The sequence below is a fragment of the Zingiber officinale genome, chromosome 2A (genome assembly GCF_018446385.1).
Source record: "Zingiber officinale cultivar Zhangliang chromosome 2A, Zo_v1.1, whole genome shotgun sequence".
In the NCBI taxonomy this organism is placed as follows: domain Eukaryota; kingdom Viridiplantae; phylum Streptophyta; class Magnoliopsida; order Zingiberales; family Zingiberaceae; genus Zingiber; species Zingiber officinale.
Genome location: NC_055988.1, coordinates 38,421,987 through 38,444,126, shown reverse-complemented (window position 1 = coordinate 38,444,126; position 22,140 = coordinate 38,421,987). Strand labels below are relative to the sequence as shown.

At 35.1% G+C, this 22,140-nt stretch overlaps 1 protein-coding gene across 3 annotated transcripts in view; it reads right to left on the bottom strand.

Moving 5' to 3' along the window:
* The window catches only part of LOC122041044 (alpha-mannosidase At3g26720-like), a 105,049-nt gene extending 84,978 nt beyond the window's left edge, over positions 1-20,071 (bottom strand). For 2 of the 3 annotated variants that reach the window (XM_042600579.1, XM_042600578.1), the window contains exons 1-14: positions 19,677-20,071; positions 19,475-19,558; positions 19,258-19,346; positions 18,846-19,020; positions 8,764-8,883; positions 8,559-8,645; positions 8,411-8,482; positions 7,863-7,976; positions 7,262-7,362; positions 7,089-7,182; positions 6,800-6,964; positions 6,616-6,714; positions 1,000-1,065; positions 860-916 (exon numbers count right to left, since the gene is read on the bottom strand). In XM_042600579.1, the coding sequence (XP_042456513.1) occupies positions 860-916; positions 1,000-1,065; positions 6,616-6,714; positions 6,800-6,964; positions 7,089-7,182; positions 7,262-7,362; positions 7,863-7,976; positions 8,411-8,482; positions 8,559-8,645; positions 8,764-8,883; positions 18,846-19,020; positions 19,258-19,346; positions 19,475-19,558; positions 19,677-19,901 (1,548 nt within the window). In that variant the 5' untranslated portion in view covers positions 19,902-20,071. The remainder of the gene's footprint in view (positions 1-859; positions 917-999; positions 1,066-6,615; positions 6,715-6,799; positions 6,965-7,088; positions 7,183-7,261; positions 7,363-7,862; positions 7,977-8,410; positions 8,483-8,558; positions 8,646-8,763; positions 8,884-18,845; positions 19,021-19,257; positions 19,347-19,474; positions 19,559-19,676) is intronic. The other variant, XM_042600577.1, reaches the window with a different exon arrangement.
* Between the last annotated feature and the right edge of the window lie 2,069 nt (positions 20,072-22,140).

Below are 22,140 nucleotides of genomic sequence, written 5' to 3'. Positions count from 1 at the left end.
GACGGCGCGCCACGACCAAGACATGCACCATTGGCTATCACGGAGCTTAATGGGTTTACCCAGATTCGACGTCACAAAGTATAGGATAGCACCTAGGGGATTGTGGGGTGGCGCATCATAACATGAGGCTCCCTATAAAAGTGATCGCTTTAGTAAGGTTACCTTGGCGTAGGCACTGTGTACATCGGGATAGACCACCTTCATGCATTTCAACACAGAGGTAAAGAGTCATATTTAAGGTGTCAACGATCATCGCGATGAAAACTGAAGTCCTAGAATTGCTTACCAAAACCGATTTTCCCACAAACTCTTTTTGCTTTCTTAGTTCATTTTCACACGATTTTTTGTGTTGGAAGGAAATTGTTATATAATTTAAATTGAAAAAATGTGTTGTGATGCCCACAATTGAAGTATTTGATTCTGAACAATTATCCTACTATTGTTTGGGGAGTGAGTCCTTTTATTCTAGTCTTCCATTGTTTTGGGAGTGGGTTCTAAATAATATAATCCAGTTGGACACCTAAAGCACTAGTTGAATATTTATTCAATTTACCCTCTAATGCTTCTCTCTCTTCCTTTTGACATGGTGCCACATCGTTAGAGGTATAGTTACCCCATCTTTAGTTAATTTCCTAAAATAAATATAGCAAAAAAGAAGTATTATGAAGGAAACAGGAAAATAGTAGATAAACAATGAAATCAGCAGATAAGACAAAAAAAAATGCTTCATAAATCAATTGTCAAATGTGCTTGGATTAAAATGTTTCAAATTGAAAGAGAATGTTCACCAAGTGAACTGTTTTAGTACATGCAAATCAATAAACAAAAACCAGAGAAGCAACTAAAGAACTATTCTTACAGGTATTCGGATGATGTCCTCCCTTCTCCAACCAAGAGAGTTATAGACAAGAACAACCTATAAGATTACAGTTCTACAAGTTCATGTATATGATATACATTCTCAGCTTGAAAGCAATATACCAAATCAAACAAACTTACCAAGCTCCTTCCATCTTTTATTTCTGACTCAGATGCAGGGCAGTAACTTATGTTAAGAAGGGAGCACTGTATAAAACAACAATCAAATTCATAAATTAGCATCTAAGGCAAAGAAGAAAAAAAGTGCAAATGCATTGCCTTAAAAATAAAAGGGAAAAAGCAATCACCATGAAAATAGAATGCTCTGCTTTTGACCACAAATTCATATCAATTGAAGGAAATTAGAATTCATCATAAAATACATATATTTCATGCATGCATCATCTGAGAACCTATAAGTTTCAGCATATGTAAACCTCAAAAATAGGTCTGGGAAAAAAAGTAGCCTGGACTCCAGAATTTGGATCGATTGGAGTGGATTGGAACAAAGAAATGGCCATGTTAAGTGAAGGTTTAACATTCCATGCAAAGAAAGGCTTGATGTGATTAGATGATCCTGGTAAATAAATCCTCTTTAGAAATGACCAACTGAGGGTTCAGGCCATGCTAAGCCTTACTAAATTACTAGCATGGAGAACAAAAGATGATGAAGATCAAATGATCACGAGCTGCCTGATATATCAGGTAGTCTTCCATTACCCCAGAACACACTAGTAAAGAACATATAACATATGAAGGTTTTGAGTCTTAAGACCTATTGGTTAAGATCATAAATTTATTTGTATCCCTCATGTTTGCATGGACTTCGCTTGTGTGAAAAATCGACACTAAAAGTCAATTATAATAATACTGCTTCTGTACAAACATCGAAAAAATTTTCGTCAAAATTATGCAGATCTTGGTAAGCAAATCTATGGCATTCCATCTACAATATGTGAGATGAGCAACAAAAGCATTCTTAGTTTCACGATACTTTGCAGATGACATGTATGCATTAAGAGGAATAATACCAACATTACAAATTATTTAACAGTGTTTGGGAAGTTCTTAAGAAGTCCAGCAACAAAACATCTTCTGGATTTTAGATCATATAACTAATAGCCTAGTACAGAAAAACCAGATATTAGTTGAGATTCAAAAAAATCTAGACTATCTTAAAGAAGCTCAAGAGTCTTTAAAAAGAACTTATAATCAACTAAGATTAGATAGTATTCAGCAAAACAGGGCATACTAGCCCTATCTAAGTTAATTGAGAAAAATAAACTCGGGCACTTAGAAACCCAATCTAAAGCACTCTTACTGCAAATCAAAGGACTAATTACCAGTAATAGGACACAGATTGACGAAGAACTTATAGCTCTTCATAAAATACTTGATGAAATCAAGTATAAATGAACAAAATTCAGTTTGAAAACACTAATTATGAGGTGGTTTTAGAATATACACAAGAATATTCTAAAACGAAAGATGACGGATATTATAGAGTTGATTTGACATGAAAAAGTGATCGGATACAAACTCAACAAAACAACACTATAATAGCTTTATTAACTTCTCTTCATGATAGATTAACACTTCTAGAAAATTAGTTATTGTTGATAGAGAAACAAATACAAGGGACTAGTCATTCCATAGATTGGAAAGAAGGCCTTGAACACATAAACAAAGACTTAAAGTAAGTTATCTACTCGAAATCTAGTTACTAGAAGATCCCAAAAACTAATTCATTCCTAACTTATAATCCTAATCAATCAAAATGAGTCTTACACGAACTCAGATGGAATCTTTTACTAGTCCTTCTCAAACAATAAAAGGAAGACAACCAGAAACCAATATTACTTCTTGGCTAGATAACATTCTAGCATGAAGAAATAATTTTTTAATCATAGATTAGAACTTAAAATATATAAATAGAGATTTAACTGTGTTCTCCAACGAATAGTTAAACACACTTAATCCCAAACGATTATATAATCAGGGATACTTTCATTCACTACTTCTATTTTTTAGACATCATAAAACATAACCACTTCATCTTCCATACGGAGGAGAAGAAAGAATTAACATAATGATTGAAGAAGAGCACTTTTAACTAGAAGGCATAATTATATACACTTAGGATTAATAGTGTTTGGACTAGCGGTCTAAGAAGAACACGAGTAGGAGGAAAAGTCTTGTTAGTCTTATATGACTCTCGTTTCTCTGACAAAGAAATAGGACTTATAGAAGTTAACATGAATAATATCTTAGGCATAACTTATCACTGTCCTAATTTTAATATGGCAATGATAAAATACATCAGATCTTGCAGAGGATTCTGTATTCATCAAATCTTTTTCTGATACTGCATGTATCTTCGTTACATTTTTGAGCTATTATATTTTTTTCTTCATCCAAATATAATATCCAATTATCCTCAATTTTCTTTTCTTTTTTATCGAACTTCTCTAGTTCAGCTAAGTCTTCTTGAGTTAAGTAATTTGCTACTTCTGCCGGTAGTAAATTGAAGAAAGAAGCTATTTCTTCTGACCTATTCATTAAATTGTATGCTACTGGCATGTTGAATCTTAGTTTGTCTTACTAAGTTCATTCATGTGTTTATCATGTAATTGATTAAGTATTTGTAGAGGAGTTTTTCTCTTCTAAATTCATCAGTTTTAAGTTTTCCTCTATTTCTTCTTCATTTTGTGAAGTATTAGGCTGGCATCCTGAAAATCTAACCGCTAAGTTTCCATTTCTGTCTTTATACATTATGGAATCTGTTGTTATAAGTGTTGATTCAGCATTTTCTAAGTTGATATTCCATTCTAAATTTGCTAGGGTTTCTGAATCAAAGTTTCTAGATTTAAAGAAATAGATTCCTTTCAAATAAGAGCCTCAATCATATTGGTGACTTTGATCTTAAAATTATGGATATGATTTATAGTTTTTCCCAGAAATATAATATTCAATTGGATATTGCTATTTTGGAACTGACCATAGCCTCTGGCTTGGACCAGAATTTTAATATGTTTGACAAAGTCTCTTATAGTCATGTTAAAATGTGGACAATGATAAGTTATGCCTAAGTTATTATTCACGTCAACTTCTATACGTCTGATGACTGCTTTTGCATTGTCAGAGAAACGGAAGTCATATAAGACTAACAAGATTTTTCCTCTACTTGTGTTCTTCTTAGACCTCTGACTCCAAACACTATTAATCCTGTATATAAAATATAAACCTTTTAGCTAAAAGCGTCTTTGCTTCAGTCATTCGGTTAAGTCTTTCTTCTCCTCCATCTGGAAGATGAAGTGGTCTGTTCTAAGATGTCTAAAAAAATCTCTATCTATATCTATAAGTTCTTCTAATCTATGATTAGAAAAACTATTTCTTCTTGCCAGAATATTATCTAGCTAAGAAGTAGTATTGGTTTCTAGTTGTCTTCCTCTTATTGTTTGAGAAGGACTCGTAAAAGATTCCATCTGAGTTCGTGGAAACTCATTTGACCAATTAGGATTATAAGTTAGGAATGAATAATTTTTTGGGGATCTTCTATTAACTAGATTTCGAGTAGATAACTTACTTAAGTCTTTGTTTATGTTTTCAAGGGCTTCTTTCCAATTTGTGGAATGATTAGTCCCTTGTATTTGTTTCTATGATTTTCTAGAATTGTTACTCTATGATGAAGAGAAGTTAATAGAGCTATTATAGTGTTGTTTTGCTGGATTTGTATCTGATCACTTTTTCCGGTCAAATCAACTCTATAATATCCGTCCTCTTTTGTTTTAGAATATTGTTGTGTATATTCTAAAGTCTCCTCATAATGAGTGTTTTCAAAATGAATTTTGTTTATTTATACTTGATTTCATTAAGTATTTTATGAAGAGCTATAAGTTTTTCGTCAATCTGTGTACTATTACTAATAATCAGTCCTTTGATTTGCAGTAAGAGTGCTTTAGATTGGGTTTTAAAGTGTTTGGGTTTATTTTTCACAATTAACTTAGATAGGGCTAGTATGTCCTGTTTTGCAAGAATACTATCTAATCTTAGTTGATTAAAAGTTTTTTTTAAAGACTCTTGAGCTTCTTTAAGATAGTCTAGATTCTTCTAAATCTCAACTAATATCTAGTTTTTCTGTACTAGGCTATTAGTTATATAATCTAAAATCCGGAAGATGTTTTGTTGCTGGATTTCTAAAGAACTTCCTAAACTCTATAATAGAGTTTAAGTGAGAGCTATCTGTATATATGTAGACAATGAGTATGGGTTTTAGTTCTAAAATAGCAACCATGTATATTCTAATCTAAAGTAATTATTTTCTTGATGGGTGTTGTAGAGCCAAATCTAAATAGTGTAGTTTTCAATTCTCTCGTAGAAATCTGAAGTCATAAACTCACGGTTCAAGATACGAACAGGGCTCTGATATCATTATATTCTTCAATGTGTGGTCTGAAATTGGTCTAATATTGGCGTCAAATGGTCTGTTATGGTATGGTAAGTATAGCAAAACTAAAGGAGTGTAATAGGTGCTAGCTAGATAGACTTGACCAGAGACATAAGCCTGATAGCTTACTGTCGCGGTCGCGTGACCCCCACAAGAGGGATCGCGCGACCCCAAGATATCACAGGAGAAATCGCGCGACCCCCACAGCATCACCAAAGGGATCGCGCAGGTCACGCTAGGTTAAGTGGGTCTAGTCGGCGAGTTGGGGTTTTTCTAATTAAAACGGAAACTTAGATTGATTATCTCAATCAATTCCTACCTATGATAGGTAATCCAAAGAGGTTTAATTAAACCCTAATAAAAATTATCTAATTAATTATATATTATATTTATTTTAATTTTAAAAAATATATATAATAAATTATTTTTTTATTTACCTCCATATTTTTTCTTTTTTTTAATTTTTTTTGTTTTTAAATTATTTTATTTTTAATTATTATATTTTATATTTAAAAAATGTCATAGCCACGAAGGGGTCACGTGAACTGGTTAAAGTGTTTTAATTAAAATTTAAGTTGATTATCTTAATTAATTCCTAACTATGAATGGGATAATCTAAAAAGACTTAATTAAATTCTAATAAAATTATCTAATTAACTATATATTTTATTTATTCTAATTCCAAAAATATATAATAAAATTTTTATTTATTTATCTCTATATTTTTTTCTTTTTAAAAAATTATTTTTTATATATTTATGTTAAATATTTTATTTTTAGTTAATATATTTTATATTTAAAAAATACCGAAATCATATTAGCATAGACCAAAATATTTTCGGTCATAGACCAAAACTCCGTTATAGCCATGATCTCAGCTGTGTTATTTAAAGGATTAGGATCCCTAAAGATTAGGAAAAAGGTCGGGGAAGTCAGATGCTCAATTATCATTTTTAAGAAAAAGAAATCACCATAGCTTACTTCCTAATTACTGCTAAAGGACATAACTTGATCAGTGCTTTTTAAAATATCAGAACTTTACTGTCTTAATTTCTTAAACAAAGGCCAAATAGAACTGATATTTATTTTTGATATTATTATTAATTAAGCTACTTCAATATCAGGAGATTCTGGAATGTGCTAAAGGGCATAAGCATCATTTCAATTATAAACAAGATTGTAATAACAAAATAGCCCAGAAAATTTACCTAATTGGAAGTATAAGCCACACCAATCCTAATGGCGAATACTATGAAAGAATGAAAAAGGAATCTGAAATCCAGCGGGCGTTGCATCTAACTAATTTCTACCTGCTCAAATTTTGTTGTTACAGCATCACCACCATCATGACCAGAGCTGGAATGTGATTCAGTCAAGGAAGTAAGTGTAGATTCAACCAATTTAGCAGCCTGTTGGAAACATCTAGCATGAAGACAATAGTTATGGCTATATAAAAAAAACTTCGCATTTTCATGCCCCAAGTAAATATATCACCTCTGTATAACCAATAGCTAATCGCTTGGCATAATCGTCTGCAACATGTTGTTTCTCTGTTCCTGTAATTGCATCATGATGTTGTGCAATTGCTAAAGCTTCAGCCAGACTGTTTGTTGTAAGGCCATAACTTCCTCTTTTAAGAAATTCTAACTGCCTTGCTGCCTAGTTTTGGAAGAGATACTACTAACAATGAGGCTAATAGCCAATATAAATAAATAAAATTCCAGAGAATAACCATGGGATATTGCTAGTACAAGTACTTCAGTACACACACAAAAGTACTTACCAAATAATAAGAGCTCAACATTCTTACATAAGCCTTTAAAGCAGGTCTACTTGTGAAGTATCCTGTCCAATATGCATTGGCACGATCGGCATATCTAACAATCAAGTTAAAGAAGATCAAACGATAATACAAAGTAATTTCCAAGGTTGGTATCAACTATATTCATCACCCACGGGAAGAAATCATCCATCTTCAGAGGCCAAGCCTCATTTGCAGCATGCTTAGCGTCTGTGTAAATTGATGGAGTCGAATACAAGGCATTTATGCGTGCATCCTAAACCAGAGAAACACAAACACTATAATTCAGGAAAGGAAGCGTACTAGATTTTGCAAGAGACAAGGTTAAGAAAGAAGATGATCCTTGAATTAAAATCTGCAGAATAATTTGTTTGTCTTTCAAGTTCTAATATACAACCTAATAATTAGCGTTCAGCAAGCAAACAATTTTGTTAGATACCATAGTTACAAGACTTACTGTTTGGTCATAAAAATTCCATGATAGACAGGGAAACATTGGAACACTGATTAAGCAATCTCAGCAAGTTTTGCTTTAAGATATTGAAGAAAAAGAAGTGATTCCGCATAAAACATGAAGTAGGAATTCATAAACAGGTGGACATGCAAACATCAGCACTACAAAAAAAAACATTGAAAACAAAATCTAAAAAATCATAGGCAAATGAAGAAAAATAATGACATTAAAAAAACCTTTCACACTAAAAAAAAAATCTTACATGTTCTTATCAAAGAATTCTTTTTCTGGAAACAAATTACCTTATTGACATAATGAATGAACTTATCCATTTGTCGGAACCATGAAGATGCATATTGATACTTGAAATCAGTCCCCATAGTGAACATGATATGATTCGTCCTAGTAATGTTGGCCTGAAAATATAGGAAAATTGCTATTAGTGTTCTAACATGATGGACCATTTTGCAGTTAAACAAATGTTGAAAAACAAACAAAATCCTAATCTATAAGGCCTGAAGAGTTTTTTTCATGTTGAAAATGATAATAAATGGTTGTATGTGACAGCTTCAGGAGTTGTGAATAATTTGGTTTCTTTTTGATGTCGTTTTATGCAAGAACTCAATTTTAGAACTATATGGCATTTTGATTGCAGGCAGGCTGCATATTTAAGCAGAACTTTCATGTCATTAATATCTGCACTCTTCATCAAAATTGTCATCAGTCAGCGGAAATAATAAAAAAAACTAAAAAAAATAAGTTCACATTCGTGTAGCATGTCAATTAGACAACTAGAATTTTGAGAGGAAAATGTAGCAAGTGAAAACTATATGAAAAGTACGAAGCATACCTGGGATAAAGCTGCAGCTACAAAATCATCTACTCGTTCTTGAACATTGTAATCAAATAAAAGAGGATCATCCTTCATCCACAAACATTTATCGCAATAAGTTTCTGAAAGAGTGTTTAACATTCTATAGTTTGAGTCATGGAATGACCTGGATAACAGGTGACTCATCATTAACCTCAAAGTAAAAACCACCAGGGGGTGGTTCATAGTCCTTTGGGAATATGCCGGTGAATATCTAAATAGACATTTTTTTAAACAGTTAACTGAAGAAGTAAAAATTTTAATCATGCTTTGGATATTTATGGAAAAAAAGGGCTTGAAAGATGAGAGTGAAAGATGGGAGTGGAACTAACATCTACAGATGAACCAAGAGTTTTGGAACCCCGCCACACAACTTCAAGGCTCTTGGTATCTGTCCTCTTTTGTCGGTCTTGGTAATCAATTCGTGAAAAATAAAGGGCATCAAAACCAACCTGAAAGTACATAGAACTCATATTGGCAGAAAACCAATATATAAAGCTGATAAAATATAGGCATTTAAGTGATGAAAGAAGTTATTTTACCAGTAAAACATGAAAGTAATGCAAGGGAAAATAGTTTCAATTTTTGCATTACCTGGAAAAAACTAGATGGATTCAATTTCCATATATCAAATATTAATTTGGGTGACCGCATCAAGTTTCCTAAAAGTTTTAAATCTAAAGAAATGGCACAATCTTTACTTTTTATTATTAATGTTCAAGTTGATTGGTCATTCATCTGTCCCAAGCATGGTTTCTGAAAAAACCTCCACATAAGACATTTAAACAGCCACTACACAAAGCAACAAGAAAGCCCATAATGTCAGCTTATGGTGACATCGCACCAACCTCGAAGAATCCAACTTGAACGGTGTTGATGAAACAGAGGAAATATAAATACTACAGCAACAACAACCCACATGAAGAAACAAAACACTTACTGAAAATAAATTCTCACCAATAAAATAAAAAATAATAATATTAATTCAAAAAGTTATCTATTACATGGGATCCTAACCCCTTATAATAAATTAATAATAATACCTATTCTTGCAAATAAAACTTAATTTATCCCAATAAAATATTAATCATGCCAAAAACAACTCTAATTCACTTTTTAAAAAAATTAAACAATCTTTTAAAAGTTCTCATGCTATTTTTTAAGAAATATAATAAATTATACAAATTTAATGACTTAGACAACTTTTAAACTTTTCAAAGGAAAATTTGAAATCCAACCTATATTATTCTTCCCATTAACAAAAACTCGACTCCGGGTCGAGTTGTCATCCCTTCATTTTGGTTCTTTGCTTCCAATTATAGGAAAGAATTATTTCACTAACTCTACGCAGCAATATTTTTTTTATTGTCCTTTGGGCATCCCTTTCAATGAAAGAGGAATGAACTGTGGGATCAAAATCGATACTAGAGGAAGGTGAATAGCATAAAGAATTTAAAAATGAGCAAATACTAATTTAAAACAATTGAATCAATCAGAGTAAGCAAAGTGGAAATAAATCGATCAAATAAGACAAAGGTAAATAAAAGCATGCAAATGAATTTAGCTAGCAATTTAAGCATGCAAGTTGATCAATCAAAATAAACACACAACAAATATAAAATATGATTCTTATTTCTAATTTCTCCGAGGGAAACCATACAAAAAAAAAATCTAAAAAGTTTAAGCATAATAAAATAGATTAAGGCAACACTGAAAATAAAAATATTACTCTAGGTATTGCCGATGAAAAATGAAGCATGGGTTACAGTGTGTCACAACATAGAAGGCGAAAGAGCACTTAGAGCACGAGTGAATTCTGTGTAGATGCGTTGATTTTCTAGCTCTGCCTCGAAACTCCTTATATAGGACTCTTTCGGTCGCTTGGAGCCTTCCCAATCAATTGTAGAGGTGTTGACGTGGCTACAACTTCTATCCGTAAGAAAACATTCATAAAGCTCTCCAGCCGCCTAGGCAGGGTCAAACTTCATCTTGACTGCCTTGTTCGAATTACTCATAACGTCATCTCCCGGTAGCTGCTTCGATCGCCTGTACACTATGATCGCCTCAACCCAGCTACGATCGCCTAGACCCTCCAAAATCCTTTCGTCGAGAGGTATCACTAGCCAATTGCCCTCGAATTCCATCTGGTTGCCTAAACCGTCGAACATGCTTCCCTACAGTTGTTACACGTAATAACTATGATATAAAATATGAAGTTACTCGCACTTACTTGACTAGATTTAACCCATCTAGTTCGGTCTTGCTAAGCAATCAACCTCCTGATTCCACACACTTAGTCTTGTGTCAAGCAATTAGCTCCCAGTTGATTCCACACACTTAGAGTTTATTCAACTAGCGTCCAGCTAGGAATTTGTTAGTCAAGCCTTAATCTCTTGGACTTGATTCACCTAGCCTTCAGTTAGAAATTTGTTCGCCAAGCCTTAATTACTTGGACTTGATTAGTCACCAACCAAAACTTAAATCATATCTGATTCCCAACCAGACTTAGATGCCCATATATATCAAAACCCTGGATTGCATATTGTGCACCTAGCACCAATAATCTCCCTCTTTTTAATAATATGAAAACTAAATTAAAGTTTAACTTACCTTTAACTTGCCTTGTTCGGATTTTGACTTGGGCTCGAGTTCTAATTTGGGCTCAGATTCTGACTCAGGTTCAACTTCATCGGTTGAGTCCTCAAAATCTGACTGAAACAGTGCAGTTAACTTATTCAAGTTCGGCTTTTTTTATTTTAGCACTTAACTTTTCCCAAAGCTCTTTTACATCTTTGAATGACCCGACTTTCTCAAGTTAGGCTTGAGTTAGACCATAGAGAATGATGGTAGTAGCTTCTACTTGTCCATGATTCGAACCTGCATAGCTCACATTTTGTGTCTCTCAGCAAGTTGGTTTCATTTTGGATATTTTCCAAGTATTCTAAATTACTTTTAAGAATGTTTTCATCTTTTTCTTCCAACTGGCATTTGCCATTGAAGAGCGGCGGGCAGGTCGTACAGAATCCTTCATACAAAGACATCTCAAGCAAATATTTGTTCAAGTTGTATTAAAGTCTAGGGTTTGGGTTTGGGTTTGGTTTGGTTAGTTAAGGTTTGGATTTGGGTATGGGCTAGGCTCCGATTATTAAATGATTTGATTTATTTGTCCTTGATTCATAACGCAAAGTTCGTCCTATGTTAGATTCAGGTTTTACTTTAAACGAATTTAGCAAGAGTTTCTGAAATTAGCTTCTAGGTCATGGGGAGACACAGCAGACTTCATGAGAATCGGAACAACAATCACTCGAACAAAGTCATTTTAAGGAACAGTAGTTAAATCAACTTTAATACAATTTCTTAGTCTAACTGGTTTAGAGTGAGGTGAGATAACTTCTACTAGCTAGATGCGCCAGGTAGGGAAATCCAACTTAGACATGCAACTATCCACGCGTTCCTATTTTCTATCCGCTCAACCCGCTTTGTATGATCGAAATTGACGCTAGAGGGGGTGTAAATAGCGTTAAGAATTTAAAAATGAGCAAATACTAATTTAAAACAGTTGAATCAACAATAGTAAGAGATATAAATTAAACTTACACTGATTCAATCAAGATAAAGGCAAATCAAAGCATACAAATGAATTTAGCTAACAGTTCAAGCATACAAGTTGATCAATCAAACCAAAAGTATAAACATGCAGCACATATAGAATATGATTCTTATTTCTAATTTCTCTTAAGTTGAGAAATCTTACAGAAAAAAATAAAAAGTTTAAGCACGATAAAATAGATTAAGGCAACACCGAAAATAAAAATGTTACTATAGGTGTTGTCAATAAAAATAAAGTGTGTATCGCAGCACATAAGGCAAAGGAACACTTCGAGCGCGAGAGGAAGAGTGAATTCTATGTAGATGAGTTGATTTTCAAGCTCTGCCTCGAAATTCCTTATATAGGACTCCTCTGGTCGCCTAGAGCCTTCTCGGTCATAACATTAACGAAACTCTTCGATTGCCGTACACCTTCTGATCACATGGGCAGGGGTCAAACTTCATCTGGACCGCCTTGTTCGAATTGCTGATAACATCGTCTCTCGGTCACCTAGAAGCTGCTCCGGTCACATACACTCCGATCATCTAAACCCAACTATAGACGCCTGAACTCTCCGAAATCCCTTCGTCGAGAGTTATCACCAGCCAGTCGCCACCGAATTCCATCCGATTGTTGAATCGTCGAACATGTTTCCTACCGTCGTTACACGTAATGAGTATGATATAGAATGTGAAGTTACTCACACTTGACTAAATTTGACCCGTCTAGTTCGGTTTTGCTAAGCAATCAGCCCACACTTGGACTTGTGCTGAGCAATCAGCTCCCAACTAATTCCACACTCTTGAACTTGTGTCAAGCAATCAACATCCAACTAATTCCACACACTTGGACTTTATTCACGTAGTGTCCAAGTAAGAATTTTGTGATTCACCTAATCTCCAGCTAGAAATTTATTACTTGGTCTCCAACCAAGACTTAACTCATGTCTGATTCCCAACCAAGACTTAGATGCCTAGATTCATTAGGACTTAGGTTCAAAACCAAGATTTTAACACATGTCTGTATCCTGCACCTACAAACTTGACATAATTGTTTAGATCACAACTAACCTAACTTTAACCTTAGTCATATATCAAAACTCTGGATTGCATGTTGTGCACCCTTAATCTATTTTGCTCCTCTTTTTAGATATTAGTTGTTCTCCCCAACAAGGTAAGAATGTTGACGTCGTGCTTCTGGTTATCCATCCTTCCTTGACCTCTTGGCATTGTTGATCACATTTACAACAAGAGAATGCGAAGAATATATGCTTGTGGTACACCTTTACCTCCCCAGTGTTGGATCGAGTCGCACGTGAGAGTGGGGTGAATCAAGTGGTTTTTGAAAACTTGTCTTTTCTTTTAAAACTAAAAGCGAAGTACGCAACGGAAAAATAATTTAGAATACGAAGTAGAAAAGTGGCAAGAAAGCATGTGTTCAATTTTACTTGGTTTGGAGCTTTCGGCGACTCTACTCCAAGATTCAAGTCCCGCGGATATATCGATGGGTAATCCACTTAAATACCTCTTCAAGTACCTCCGGAAGAGGAAATCGAGTACAAAGAGAAAGAATAGAAAAGTGTAACAGACTACATTTTCCTTTATGCAGAATTAAGTATAATAAAATAACTTTGTTACCAATAAGAAAGAATTGAAGTCCGAACGCTTGTTTGTCAACGTCGGTCTATCGTCCGTGATCGGAAGTCCTCTAAATGGTTGTCGGGCACAACAGCTTCGCAGTACAACAGGAGGACGAAGTAGCAGCACTCGGAAGCCCAAAGGTGTTGGAACCGAATTTGAAATTCAGATATCGTGTTTCTACACACCTATGTAGGGATGACAATTTTCCCCGCTGGTTCGGGGCCCCGAGGGGAAAACTCTAAATGGGGACGGGGATCCCTGATTTATTCAAGGATGGGGATGGATTCGGAGATTTTTTTCGGGGATGGGACGGGTTCGGGGCGAGTATGGGGATATTGTCCCCATCCCCGAACCCGCCCTGAAAATAATAATAATAATATTATTATTATTATTATTATTATTATTATAATATTATTTTAAAAATATTAATAATAATATTGATAATAATATTAATATTAAAAAATTAAAATATTAATAATAAAATTATTATTAATACTGATATTAATATTAATATTAATAAAATAATAATAATAATAATATAAAATTAATTTGGGGATGAAAGAGAGGATGAGGCGGGGATGGGGATTTGATCCCCGATGGTTCGAGTTCGGGGATTCTCCGAACCCGAAAAAATGGGGATGGGGGCGGGGATGAGGACAGGGATGAAATTCGAGGACGGGGTGGGGATGGTAAACCTATCCCCGCCCCACCCCATTGTCATCCCTATACCTATGCATAGCGGAAATTTAAAATTTTATTTGTGATTTATTCATATAATGCTAATTTAATCATTTTATTTAGACATGTTAAACTATCTAAAATAAGCATATTAGATCATTTAAGTAAAATCTAAATAAAACTATTAACACATGCATCAATATACATATGAATCATTGTAAAAGTATAAACATACCTTCCAAACAACCTATGTTTAGGGATGACTCTAACTGTTCTGGTTGTAGTGAAATAACTCTTCGTTGATTGTCACGAGCTCGTACTTCCTTCGTCTAATCCGGGCAATGATCGGAGTCCTCTTTCCAACACCTGGTCGCACTAGATATTAAATGTCATTTTTCGTCGAGACGATCGAAACGTCTTCCTCGAAGATAAGGAAGCAGTTGGCCAATTACCCCTTCACAAGGGGATGTCTAATAGCCCTCAACAAGGGGCTACGCCTTCTAAAATTCTGCAAGAAGGTGGGCGGCTACAATACTTCTCTAAGAGGAAAAGCAACAACAAGGAGATGAGACTTTTCGATGGAAGAGAGGAAGAAGATCTCTATCTTCTTTCTTTGAAAGGGGGCTGCCGAATTTCTCCAAATAGAGGATGGAAACGCTTGATGTCCGAATTCAGCAAAACTCAAGGAAAAATGTGGCTGCCGTATCTTTCTTCAAGAGCTTCAAAGGTGAAGTGGTCGCTCAACTCCCCAAGGAAAATCAAAAGTTTTTGATGTCCAACCCCTCCAAGAGAAGCTACTGATGGATTATGTATCTTAATCAAAAACTCTATCAGTTTTCATTCCTTTTTGAGTGTTGCCATTTCTTTTCAAAAGGAGTGGAGAGAGTGGCTTAGGTGGAGGAGTGGAGAAAGTGGAAAAATGGATAACATGGAATTGGTGGAAAAGGGAAAAAATAAAAATATTCTCTTTTCTTTTTCATTACACGTTGAAATGAAATTCCTATTTTCAATTTCATGATGCAAATATTAATATATTACATTTCCTTTTAGGCTTGAACTTTCAAAACCCAATATCTCTTCCATCTTTGTCTATTGGGTTTTTAGAACTCTTCTAGAACCCAATAATATGAGTCCATTATAATCATATCAACGATCCAATATCGTTGACGCGATAAATATACTTGCTCACTATTACAATAATATAAATCTAATTTATATACTTTGTGTGGGACTCTTCCACTCTCCTTGTTTCCATTGATTGGAAATCACTCTAACATTTGATCATATCAAACTTTCTTTGTCAATACACTGTTTGATCGCATCAAACGTTATTCGCCAAATTCAACTACTTGAATTTGTCTTTCTCAACGGGAAATAAGGAAATCAATACTTGTGTGACCCTCAATGATTCAGGGATATAGGTAGTCATGGATTCACAACTCTTTGTGATTCAAGACGATACTTGTCTTTTATTCGGGCATGCCCTTAATAGCCCCATCCTATAATCAACTCCTTAATTATAGGAAGTCAAAACTAATTCTGATTAAGACCCAACGAATCATGGTAAGAGCGTCTAGTAGCACCACCCTATAATTCCCTAGGTATCACTGAATAGTGCCTGCAAGAACCAGTCGATCATGGTTAACGTTCAGTCTAGTCCCTTCATCTCATACATTCTTGTTGAATCTACAACTATTGGTATATCGAGGATTGTATATTGATTCGACAACCATGTGATATATCTTATAGTGATATCGCATGTGTAACTAGGAAACTCCTTTCCTAAAGTACATCTTACAGCTCTGATCAGAGACTTCATACACTATAAAATAATATATGACATAGGATATCCACACTTGTGAGTGTGTGGTGAATCCTCAGACTACAATATTGACTCCTATATGTTTAGTTACTACACCCAATCTCACTATCTAATGATCCTAATAGAGTCGGTAAATGAGTCAAAATACAACCCCAGCATATAGAGTCTCAGTGTTATCCCGGGTCATAAGGACTACTAGTGTACAACAACAACCAAAGACTTATCCACTCGATAAATGATAATCACTTGGAAAGTCTGTGTGAGGGATGTTCGATGAACTCATCGTATGATCACTCATATGTATATTTGAACATCTCTATGTCCTTACCAATGAAACATGTACACTACATCACAGATGCTACTCTCTAGCTCAAGCAGCCTTTTATCCTTGTTTATTAGGCGGTCCAATTGACTAGGAACAAATTTAGAATATACAATGAATATTGATGCATTTAATAATGACCATCATATATACCATCACATCTCACTATAGTATATTCAAGGACTTTATCTATGCATCTAGCATGGGTATAAAGATAAAGTAAATGTCAAACTAAATTGAATTATATTAAAATAAAGATTACTTATTTACAAGAGTCAATAAAGTCCTAGCCAACAGTTGGCTTTGCAAGGCACCTACTCTAACAAAAGGATCACGTGGAAGCCCAATTAATATGATTATGATGGACTCACATTATTGGGTTTTAGAAAAGTTCTAATATCGCCAAGATGGAAGAAAGAAAATGGCTAGATTTAATTTGTTAGCCGCATATCTCTTCATCTGCCTTAGAGAGATGAAGAGACACATCTCTTCATTATCCTTGGAGAGATGCAGAGACATATATCTCTTTATCTTCCTTGGAGAGTTGAAGAACTATAAAGAGAGTGGTCATCCTTAGAGTTATCAAGAAGTTTTTTTCTTTCAAGTTATCGCCCCTTCAAAAGAGAAGAAGATACAGATCTTCCCATTTTCTTCCATCAAGAGAAATTCATCTCTTTGTCACTTATTTTTCTTCTCTAAGAAGATTGTTGCCGCCCATTTTTCCTATATATCTCTATTTGGTAGCCCCTTGTGAAGGGGTAGTTAGGCAGCAATTTCTTCATCTTTGAGGAAGTCGTTACGACGGTCTCAACGAAAAACGACACTTGATCTCTAGTGCGATCAAGTGTTAGAAAGGGGGCTCTGATCGTGGATCCGATTAGACAAAGGAAGCACAAGTTCAAGACAAACAAAGAAGAACTATTTCGCTAAACCTAAAATAGTTGGACTCATCCCTATACATAGGTTGTTTGGGAGATATGTGTTCGCTTATGTTTTTGATTCATTTGTATATTGATGAATATGTCAATAGCTTTATTTAGACTATGCTTAAATGATCTAGTATGTTTAAATTAAATAATTTTGCATGTTTAAATAAAAATATTAAATTGACATCAGATGAATCAATCAATAGATAGTTTATCTTTGTTATGCTTTAAGAATCTTACTTGAATGGTAAGATTGTAATGCATACTTAGATTAAAGATCATGCTCATGTTTGTTTTTGAAAAATTCATATGAACACTCCTTTGATTTAATTGTTAAACCATAAAACAAATTTTAAAGTTCCGCTGCGCATAGGAGTGTAAAAACAATATATCTGAATTTCGAATTATGATCCACCACATAGCTTCTTGCAGAAAGTCTTAATTGACTAAATCAAAGGTCTTCTGGAGGTCAATCTTCATAATGCATCGAGGTGATATCATATTTCTAGTATACCTCCTAAAAAAGCTCCTTTGCTAAATGGATGTTGAGAGTGATGAGCCTGCCTACCAAAAGCCACTAAAAACAGATGAAGAATTTGACCCATAACGTTTGACATCCTAGCTACCTTAGAAATAACCTTATATAATACCGTACAACAAAAGATAGGCCGATAATCTGAGATGGGTGCAAAAAATTATGGGGTGCAAAAAACACAAGTTGTAAGCCAAGCACATGCCACATGAAAAAGCATAAACTATAGGTCAAATCAAACAATAACAACCTTGAAGCGACCATCCAACCCCTTGGATCAAGATTCTAGAAAGGTTTGAAGTTCGAGCATCACAAAGGGGACCCCCAAAAGAAAGTGCACTACATTTCAGTATGAGTTATATAATTTGACTCAATTTCACCGAGTATTGACTCTTAACCTAATACCCCAGAAAGGTTTAGTAGCGAAAGAACCATAAGGGTAGGAGTATTGGATAAGAGTCAATACTCTTCATGACATCTAAAACCCTAGCTGAAGCATGCATACATATATATATTCATTTCTTTTATAAAAGAGTACAACCAAGATACCAAATAACAATATGTCAAACGAACAAAACAAAACAAAAGTACAAGCAAAACAAACATGGTTTTCAATTATTGAATCCTACTTATCTTGGTAGGTGGATGAGATATAAATTAACCAATCTCTAATAGGTAGGTATATAATCTAGACATATATAAATTGCACATTCTCTAACATAAGCTTTAGCTCAATAAAATTATAAGATGGTATAAAAGTCAAGACATGAATTTCTCATCTTCCATGTCTCCCAATATTTTTTTCCAAGATCTGCTTTTTGTTATGTGTCCCCTCTCTTCTGTGGCTAATTCTGTCGCTCAATTAAATCCAATGAGTAAGTCTAACAGTAGCTCAAAGCTTGTACCTCTGCTCCAAGCAAATAAGCTTGTACAGCAGAATGGCCAAATGGATCAATCTGCCAAGCAATCCTTGGAACTTGACCAAACTCCTGCTTCAGAAACTGATGCCCGAGAGTAGTTTGATCAATCATGTCAATGTAGTGGACAGCTGCCTCATCATGCATACACCAACCTCCGTTTCTATGGAAAAAGGAAATGGATAATGGATAATATATAAGAAAAGGAAGCATCAAATAGGAGGGAAAAAGTAGAAAGTCACGCCAACCCATGAATTTTAATACTTATACAACAGTTGACAAAAGAAGGTACGGAAAATGAAAAAGTAGTAACCAATTGGACAACGCTTGTAGTTGTATCCAAGAACTTGGAGAAGAGATTATCTTGCAGTTGAAAAATGGGGGGAGGGAGGTAGTTTACATGAACTCCAATTGTCCCGAGCTAACGAGCCCCTTTACTGACTTCTTCGTGGTATCGCTCTGCTGTCGCCACCACCGGTGGAAGAAAGCCTAAGTGGAGAAACCCAGATAACGAAAGCAAAAATGCTTTAGGAAAAACGGAAGATCCCAAAACCAACAATTCTAAGAAAAATCAGTCGCAGAAAAGAAAAGGTTATAAAGGAAAAGCAATGGCAAACCATCTCCACGTATATGAACTTTCGATTCTTGTCATTGAGGAGAGCCTCCACAACCGAATCCAACACATTCTGGATGCAAGCACCCTGTTTTCCCTCGCAGCGGGAATCCAAACAGAAAAATGGGGGGAAAAGATCAGATCAAGAATCAAACACAAAAGCCCCAAATCCAGCCAGCCGGAGGAAAATGTCGGTGGGAGGAGACCTGGATGGAGTTATTTGAACCGACGTAGTACTGGTCGATGGTCTTGAGCCAGCCGACGTCGTCGTGGCTGTGGGGAACCAGGTGGACGTTAATCTTGCCTGGGACGAGGCTACCTGACGTGTTGTACGCGATGTAGGCAGCGCCGGCGTAGAGCCATCGGGAGGCCGAAAGGACGAGGAGGTGGTAGAAGAATGGAAGGAGAGAGGCGGCGACGGCGACCGCCATGGCTCGAGAGCAGCTCAATAATCGAGTAAGAGACTGCGGATAAGAAGATAACAACTAACGACAGAGGCAGAGCCAACCAGAAGGCAGAGAAGACTACAGCTGCAAAAAGGATTAAGCTCAGACGTCCGGTTCGTTCCGAAAAGAGGTAAATGCGGCCAAGTAGCTTCAATTTAGATTGATACCATGATATCTAGCTGTTAGTTCTTGGTTGAAAATCTACTTATCTGAAAGGTATCGAGCGCAGATTCGAACCTTCCATCTCTGTTTATTTAATAAAAACTTCTAACCACAAATATTTTCTAAATTTATTATTTAATTTTAATGTAAAATTTTTTAAAAATATTAAATATTAAATTAGTACTGGAGCTAGTATTAAATTGACTTGTGCTCGGCTCAAATATTAAACAAGTCAATTCATACTCGATCAAATTCGAGCTGGCTCGAGCTCGATCAATTTTGAGCTTGGCTCGAGCTCGATCAACTCTGAGCTTAAGTCAAATTTTGATCGAGTTGTTCATGAACGACTCACGAATGACTTAATTCATTTACACTCTTAATATTGGTCATCCTTAAAATTAAGCAATGAGACTAATTGCTAACAATTTTTTTAATTGAAAATCTGTCTCCTATGAAATAGTCAATAGACTTTTTGTTTTCGTAGCATACATGAGAAAGAAAGAAAAAAAAATTCTGCAAGTAAGTTAAAATAAGCCATCGAAGGATCTCTTATCAAACTTTTAAAAATTAAGGTTTTCATAACTAATTGTTAATTTTTTTTAGTAAATTTAATTGCATGACCATAATTTTTTTTTATTTTGTCATTTTGATATTGTATAGGTATATTATATAAGTTTTATTTTGATTTTTTTATAAAATATAAATATTATAAGTAAAATCATCCCCGACAAAAATGACTCGCTCACCTAACGTCCCTCACCTTGAGCCCCAGAGTAAGATAAAGAAAATAAATCATAATGACCGAGTAGGCTCTTTAGGTGAGAAAGATTTTATTCCCTAAAGGAGTATTCCTGTGAGGATTAGAACTTTGCTCTCATGTGACAATCTACCACCTAAATATTAATTTGGTTATGCCCGTGGGGGCAATGGTGTAGCCACATGGGGACGAGGGATGCAATCACTCCATTGAAATTTAAGAAAAAAATAATATCAAACTTATCCCAGATTGGTTTTAATGTGATCAATTGAGTTAAGTTAGGTCTTGTGTCTTTTGATGTCTTGTATCTAAGTATACAAAAACTTAGGAACACAAAAAGTCAAGCAAAAGATGTGACAAGCGAGAAGAACGCACGGGAAACGAGTTGATGGGCTTGGTACATCCGAGGAACAAAAAGCTGTAGAAGAGTGCATCGGTGCACAAGAATGATGCACGCGATGGTTCGAGGAACGAGAAGCCGTGGAAAAAACTTGCTTGAGGAGAAGATCAGAATTGGGTTTAGGTAAACTCAATTCCGGATGGCCGAAGCATCACTTAAAGAAGTGCGAGGAAGAGTTAACCATTTAGAGGTTAACTGGACAGGCTGAATGTAACTCCAAGCTAGTTGGAGGCGCCTCCAAGATGATTGGAAGCGCCCTCGTGCCTCTTGATGGAGGTTAGAGGCACCCCGTGTCTCTTGATGGAGGTGCCCTGATGGAGGTTGGAGGCGTCCTCGTGCCTCTTTATGGAGGCGCTCTAATGGAGGCTACAGGCTAGAGGCGCGCCTCTCTTATAAGTGCCTTGGAGCTTCCATAGAGGCGCCTCCAATGAATAGTAGTCATTAAGCTACTGTTGAGAAGAGGATAATCTTTATCCTCTTAGAGGCGTCCTGGATCTTTTTGGAGGTGCCTCCAACTGACGTGAACTAATAGTAACTTTTCCCTATGAGACTATAAAAAAATCCTAGAGTTAGAAATTAAACATCAAGCATTATATCACTTTTCCTAGTTATTTTTGTGCTTTCAAAGTCTATAAAAGGCTAAATCTCTTTGTCCTCTTACTTATTTTATGTTATTATTTTTAATGTTAATTAACTGTGCTTAATTAATATTGTGTCCTTGTCAAGTTCAAAGTAAGAGATTTTTCTAACTTTCTTTTCAGGTTATTCTTCCCCTTCTTCTCACATCTAGGGTTGTAAGTATGTTTTATTTTATGTTTTAAATTTGTTCTTCCCTTACAATAGAGTAGATCTCCCTTTCTAGAATTAGGAAGTATTTGTAATATGATGGAGATGTAAAACTATAT